Below are 8,052 nucleotides of genomic sequence, written 5' to 3' on the forward strand. Positions count from 1 at the left end.
TCCACACTGACTCTTCTGGCAAAGTCAAACAATTTCTTCAAAACCATTTGATCTGAAATCTCAAAATCAAACAATGCTTTCAGATCATACAGACATGAGGCAATAAAATGTGACCCTGGACCACAAAACCAGTCACATTTATATCATGAATAGAAAGCTGAATAAATAATCGTTCCATTGATGTATGGTTTGTTATGATAGGACAATAATAATGGCTGAGATACAAATATTATGGAATCTGAGGGTGCAAAACAATCTAAACATTGAGAAAATCTCCTTTAAAGTTGTGCATTTATGTTGGCGATTGTGCTGCATTCACTCACAAAAATACGTTTTATATATTTACGGTGGGAAATTTACAAAATATCTTCATGGAACATGATCTTCACTTAATATCCTCATGATTTTTGGCATAAAAGAAAAATCGATAATTTTGACCCATACAATGTTTTGTTGGCTATTGCCTCAAATATACCCGTGCGACTCGAGACTGGTTTTGTGATCCAGGGTCACATATAAGCACTACAGACAAAACAAGCACTTCAGCATTACTTGCATACTGTAAAAAATACAGTAGCCCAATCAAATAACACTCTAAATTTGCAGTTGTGTTTAACCTTTGCCTGTGTTTATCGTTTTGAAACGTGTTTTAGTGAGTGAGAATGTGTTTAGAGGGCATGAGATCTGCAAACCGTGTCTAACTGCCTGAACTTTGTTTAATGTTTTACAGAAAGAGTGATTTATGCGACACATTGGTTTAGGCGTATTGAGAATTTGGTTCAGACAATGGGATTTAGTGTTTTAGCAGTTCAGAAATATTGTAGCAGGACTTGCTGTATAACTAAATTAAACAGATGCAAAGGTATCTTTGCATAAAAGTGGACTTAAAGAGGACCTGTTATTCTTTCTTTCCATGTTCATCTGTCTTCAGTGTGTGATGTTGCTGTTTGAGCATGAAAAAGCTCCAGTTCTGAACTCCCTGAAACGCCTCCACTGTATCTTGAGTTTCTTCCGGGAACGAACACATCACAGTATTCCTCATTATAATAATTCATGCGCAGAATAAAGGGGCGGGGCCTGGTTGAATTAGTTAGTAGTGTGTTAAACTGGGGGTTATGGTAAGGGGCGGGACATTTCCCAAACACACTCGGAGCGCTCAACCAATCACAACACACTGATCCAGCCGACCAATCAGAGCACAGTGTGCTTTTCAGGAGGAGGGGCTTCATAGAGACAGGAACTGAACAGAGCGTTAAGGCCCTGATATACTGGCAACGAAGTTCTTGTTCTTCGTTTAGGGGTAAATCGAAGTTTGTAGCGATATACATATATACCATTACAGCGATTTAACATCCGACTCCGCTCGAGAGCAGCGTTTAGATGAATATATGAATATTAATATATGAATAGTAAATATGTGCTGAGCACTTTCCTCTCAATAACAAAATAAACACAACAAAGATGACACCGGTGAGAGAACAGCAGCTCAGAAAGCATCTGATCAATTCAGCTCTCCGGTCACGTCACGTTTATTTATATGAACCGGAGAAGATTTCCACCTCAAAGAAGGCGGAGCCTCAGAGACACGCCCACCTATTACATCATCACCATTGACCAATGGTAGTTCAAAGGCGTTTACCAGCCAGAGCGAACTTTTCCGGTGTGGTGAACAAATGAGTCCTACTGAAGAGATGAGTCCGAGCTTAGGACCCAAGCAATCCGATTGGTTCAAAGCACGTTTTATGGGTCATTGCTTTAGTGCCTGGTTACAAATCATACAAAACCACTTTATTATAGAAGACGTTTGTACTACGTTATCATTACTACGATCATTACTACTTTGTACTACGAGTCATTAATGTATTTTAACTTACACGTTTCATAAACTAGTATTTAACAGAGATTGTGAAATTAAACATTTCTCGTTGTTAGTGTGTTTTTTAGTTAGCTTAGATGGTAGCATAGCATACAGCTAATAACGTTATCCGATGATCGTGCTAGCTGAGCTTATACTGCCCTGATACTGCCTCACCGTATTCACAGCAATTCGTAATGCAATTATAATTGTCATTATTTTTTATCGTAATAATCAGCACAATATGTTACAAGTACACTTTTTTAGAATGAAAAGAACCATAAAATAATGTTTATTTGTGTATATTACTATTTTTCTTATTAACAGTTTAGACAGCTCACGTTAGCTACAAGTTATCGCAAGAACAGATTTAGATCAGGCATACTAATGGGGTCCTAATGGGGTCCTAAGCTCGGACTCATCTCTTCAATAGGACTCGTTTGTTCACCACACCGGAAAGTTTCGTTTTGGAAAGCTGATTCAAACCCCAAACGAACTCGCATTCATCAAAGAACAAACTTATGTGACGTAATATCAAACAAAATCAGGCCGAAACAAAGTTTGTCGTTCAGTTCGTTCTTCGATGAATGTGTTTTTGAACATTCAGACATGAAAACCTATTCTAGTAGACAAAACCAAGAGTTAAAGGGATACTCCACTTTTTTTTGGAAATAGGCTCATTTTACAACTCCCCCAGAGTTAAACAGTTGAGTTTTACCGTTTTCGAATCCATTCAGCCGATCTCCGGGTCTGGCGGTACCACTTTTAGCATAGCTTAGCATAGATCATTGAATCGGACAGGACCATTAGCATCTCTCTCAAAAAAATGACCAAAGAGTTTCGATATTTTTCCTATTTAAATCTTGACTCTTCTGTAGTTACATCGTGTACTAAGACCGACGGAAAATGTAAAGCTGCGATTTTCTAGGCTGATATGGCTAGGAACTATACTCTCATTCCTGCGTAATAATCAATAAACTTTGCTGCCGTACCATGAGTCCAGCAGGCGTAATGATATGACGCAGCGCCTGAAAATAGGTCTAATAGGTTAGACAAACTTAGTCCCGGTCAAGTTGGAAGTTACCGAGCTGGGGACTATTTTCAGGCGCTACGTCATATCATTACGCCTGCTGTCCGATTCAATGATCTATGCTAAGCTATGCTAAAAGTGGTACCGCCAGACCCGGAGATCGGCTGAATGGATTCGAAAACGGTAAAACTCAACTGTTTAACTCTGGGGGAGTTGTAAAATGAGCCTATTTCCAAAAAAAGTGGAGTATCCCTTTAAAAAAAGGCAAATGGGTCCTCTCTAAATCTTTTTGTCCACTCGATTATATTATATTCTTACTGTTGTCTTATGATTGATGAAGACTAAATTTACAGTTACGCTAACTGTATGCGACCACAATTTTCTGGATGATTAACGATTAGCATTTGTCTCCTGTCTGTTCTTTTAATATTATCATACATTTCTTTGAGTGCACACTTCTTGTCAAATGTCTGTCTGAGAGATCTTGGACAATTCTGGCAGTAATAAATACTATAACAAGTTAGTTTAGCACCGCCGGATGCTCTGTGAATAGTGGGAACACATCTGCATATCTCCATTGGTACATCAACGAATGCTTTTGTCCCATAGGACGTGTTTCTCATCTGCTTCTCCCTTGTGAGTCCTGCCTCTTTCGAGAACGTCCGTGCAAAGGTGAGCGCTTTCCCCTTCAAAGTACGAGGTAAAACCAGCCTAGCACACGTTATTACCAGTGATTTAAATGGGAAATGTCTTGTGTGTTCAGTGGTACCCAGAAGTGAGACACCACTGTCCGGCCACTCCGATCATCCTGGTGGGAACCAAGCTTGATCTGAGAGACGATAAGGACACCATTGAGAAGCTGAAGGAGAAGAAGCTCACTCCCATCACCTATCCTCAGGGCCTGGCCATGGCCAAAGAGATCGGTAGGTGCTCAAACACTGCATTATTAAAGACTTTAATCATGCATTTCACCTTAAACGTGCTGGATATCACTTATTTTTCTGTACGAAAGCATAAAAATACCATATGTTTGCAGATATTAGGGAGTTCACATACTTGTTTCTCTGAAAAACACTGTAATGCTGTTATTATATTAATATAAATTAATTTGAATGGTAGAATTTGACATAAAAGGTGACGCATACGTCCAATACGTTTAGAAAAAATGCCCCTGGAAATCAATTTAAGGTGGCAAATATTGACAAATTAATGAAAAAGTTAATTTCTGTCACTGCTGTGAACTGACCACCACATAGAATATGAATAATGTGTCAACAACAGGCCTGATCCAGCCACAGTACCTGCACAAAAACACATTATCAACAAAACTGTGAAAATATCGAGATATATAATTTTTTGGTCAATATTGCACAGCCCTAATGTAATTTTTATTTCTTCAGGCCTTAAGGCGCGACACGGCAGGCAAAAACATTGTTTGTTTTCTACTGGTCAATTTTGAGATTTTTGGGATATTTGTCTTCACTAACATGTCGTCTTTCAGACTTGTGGTGAAAAAAAGTCAGAAAAAACACATTTAGGTCTTTATTTTACTACACTTTTGTCTGATTGCGTCTGTAGATTTCTCATAAATTCAACAAAAGTTACACCAATCAGTTATCAGTTAATTATACACCGCTGGAAAGCTCTCTCTCTCCTGTACAATCCTGTCGGATCCAAATATGGTAATTTCCTTTTTATCAGCAACCAATCGTGAAAGTAAAAGGGCTGAATGCGCAATCTCATTGGCTGATGATAAATCTTTAAAAGCCCGTTTTCTCAAAATGACTTTTCTCTCATTCTCCAAGTCTGAAATCACCACTTCAGTAGCACCGATATACACCAAACTTTCCAGTCTTGTATCTAGTTATATTATGAAGACATTTACAGAGGGATTTGTAAATATATTATTCCTAGCCTGATTTATATAACATTTAATTCCAAAAAACATGGCGAAAATCTTTTTTTTTTTTTTAAGGCTATTGACAGTATTTTCTGATTTACAGGATAACAAAAGTAGATATCCATAAATCCCTCAGTATTTTTTTCCCATCTAATATGTAAACACAAAGAAAAAATATTTTTTAACCTGGCTTTATCCAATACTCAGATTAGAATATATGCAAATGAGCGCATATTTAATTAGATATTGCCTAATTTGCATATTTAAACATTAAATTACAGAAAACTTGTAATACATTTTTTTCTCATCTTAATGTAGGTAATCAACTGGGAAAGTTTCATTGTGATATCTGCTAGTTAAAAATTTGACCCTATTCACCTGTAGCGTCTCGCCTTAAAAGCCTTAAATTTGACTGTAACAGTGTGCAGCAAACCCTGATTATGTAATGGGATCGTTTCATTCACTTTCTGATGGGAAATCACCCGTTATGCCAAAGTGCAAAAAAGTGCAAGAGTGCAAAACGTTTTCGGGTTCAACTCTTCATCATTGGCACTTTATTTGTGGCCTCTGGAAAATAAATCTCGTGAGATTTTCGGACGATATTCGTGTTTGGATCTTTTTTCTTATATCTGCATATATTGATGAAACATGCAAAGTTCACATACTCTGGAAAACACTTCTACAGCCGGTTATTTTACTGTGAATGTGCGTTTCCAGGCTGGAATGTTTGTTATTGTTTTGGTCTGTGATATCGAACGTTGCCAATTTTCATTGTCCATTGCGCTCATTCCTGTTGCGTGAGCTCAAACTGGCGACCAGTGTGAGCGTCGAGTCTGTGGAGGCGGGGAAATAACGATCTCCGATATTGTGACTTTGGACTGCAGTACCCATTTCCACCACTAGTTGTGAATCTTACAGACTGCACCTTTAAAACTAATGCGTATGATTATGATTAGTCTGTGGAGGCGGGGAAATAACGATCTCTGATATTTTGAATTAGACTGCAGTACCTATTTCCACCACTAGCTGAGAATCTTACAGACTGCACCTTTAAGCTGAAAATGGAGTATCTTCTGCGAATGTTTGTGCTGAACCTCTCGTGTGTGTTCCTCAGGGGCTGTGAAGTATCTGGAGTGCTCCGCGCTCACACAGCGCGGGCTGAAGACGGTGTTCGACGAGGCCATCCGGGCCGTGCTGTGCCCTCCGCCGGTCAAGAAGAGGGGCAGAAAATGCTCACTTCTCTAGAGACTGATGCCATCCACACTGTGTTCCTGAAGGAGAAATGACACCCCGGCTTTCATTTCTCACTTTTCCTCCATCGTAATCACCAGTACGACTTTATACACTTCACAAAAAACACATGTAGTAAAACATCGATCCCCGTCTCGCTTAGACAAACACGTGCTATTGGACGAGCTGCGGCCTTTGACTAACGGATATTAACTTTTTTTAAGACGGTTAGTCGGTTCTTTCCATTGAGAACCCATAATGTTTGTTTACAGTCTTTGTTTGAGAGCGAAATGAAGATCTTGCCAAATAGCACTACATTAGCATACACCACATTTCTTGCTTTTTAACCCCTAAAGGGCTGCAACCATTCGGCAAACCAGAGCTAACCATTGGCTAACTGTGAAGCCAGGGGATATTGGTGAATCGTGAGGATCAGTTAATGGAAGGATGAGGCGTCTGAACAGATTTTTATATATCTTCATTATGGGGTTATGCGCACACTATATGCCATTTGTTTTGGGGGATTTACTGTAATTTAAGGCACTAAAACACGCCAGAAATCATTTAGAAATCATGTTTTGCATAAAGAAAATTAAGCTTGTAGTCCATTTTCATCACGACATACGATCATTTTAAAGTTAATTTTAATTAAACCACAACCAATATTACCAGTGGCTCATAAATAATTTAAATAATATATTTTTCTATTAAAGTGTGCATTTTTTTTTTTTTTTTTATATGAGGACTTTGATTATGGAAAATGGGCTTAATTGCAGCTACAATAAATATGCAAAACATAAATATGTACAGTGATCCTAAAACCTAGGCTTCATTTTATTTACGCAAAGTATATTTTCCATATTTTCTGTATTTTGGGGGGAATTCACGTGTTTTGTCGGAGATATCAGCGTCTGAAATATCTAATTTAGTGTCAATCTCAATATATATCGTTAAATCAACAACTTAAAAATTCACCTTTGACAGCCATATATATATATATATATATATATATATATATATATATATATATATATATATATATATATATATAGACATACACACACACACACACACACATATATATATATATTCTTTCTTAACAAATTTGTAGAAACTTTTTTCTTTTTGACACTTTTGTATGTGCTAATGTTACAGAAAGCAACAGACTACTGTCAGATCGTACACTACAGGAATCAGTTCATGTGAAGTCGGTTTATTCCCATAATGCTCCTATTTTGAACACTTCTCACTGTACTGACATGTCACTGTTTGTCTTGTTGATCGGAGCGGCGCCGGCGCGTCGTGTGCATCATGGTATTGAACACTTCTTCTGCACACCTACTTGAACTGAGGCACAGGTACAGGACGAGCGATTTCCATCGGCACCGTTAGATCCAGATTGTAACCCTGTTTTTAGGGGTATTGATGATATGTCACTTGTTTTACGGTTAATAAAATGCAATAAATTTAGATCAAACCCTAGAAAGCTGTTGTGTTTTAATTATAGGGTGGGTGTGGAAAGGTTTTGTGGTTTGCACACATGCACAATGGACCGGTTTTACCCAAGTAATTGCTGAATGAAACCACATATTCAATATTTCAAAATAGTAATTCAATAAATAAAAATAGAAGTATGCAAATTGTTTTCTTTTCAGCCAATCACCTGAACTGTTAATACCATGTGACTTACGGCACTACAAGAACACACACTTAGATATTAGATACTAGTAGATACTTTTTTTTTGGAGGATGCAAGTAATTAGTGTGATAGAAATATTTAATGTAATGATTTTTTCAACATGAAATGTACAGAAAAAATGCAGACTTAAAGATGCTCAGGTTAAAGACCATATAGACTTCCCCGAAAAGTGTGTAATGCAGTACTAACATTCACGTGTAGCTTAGCTCATTACAAACCAATCACAGTGACAGGGTGTCTACAGATGTAAACAAGTTAAATTTAAGACTTTTTAAGACCTTTTTAATGCCACTTTGAATGAAATTTAAGACCAAACCTGTGATGGAAAAGGAAATACA

The 8,052-nt window shown here is 37.6% G+C and overlaps 1 protein-coding gene across 1 annotated transcript in view; it reads left to right on the plus strand.

Annotated features, from left to right (window-relative positions):
* Positions 1-7,011, plus strand: part of rac1b (Rac family small GTPase 1b) — a 16,314-nt gene extending 9,303 nt beyond the window's left edge. The window contains exons 4-6 of the mRNA XM_084109033.1: positions 3,495-3,557; positions 3,649-3,808; positions 5,900-7,011. Coding sequence (XP_083965159.1) covers positions 3,495-3,557; positions 3,649-3,808; positions 5,900-6,030 — 354 coding nt within the window. The 3' untranslated portion in view covers positions 6,031-7,011. The remainder of the gene's footprint in view (positions 1-3,494; positions 3,558-3,648; positions 3,809-5,899) is intronic.
* Positions 7,012-8,052: the final 1,041 nt, after the last annotated feature.

This window comes from Abramis brama (assembly GCF_963993115.1).
Source record: "Abramis brama genome assembly, chromosome: 1".
Lineage (NCBI taxonomy): Eukaryota > Metazoa > Chordata > Actinopteri > Cypriniformes > Leuciscidae > Abramis > Abramis brama.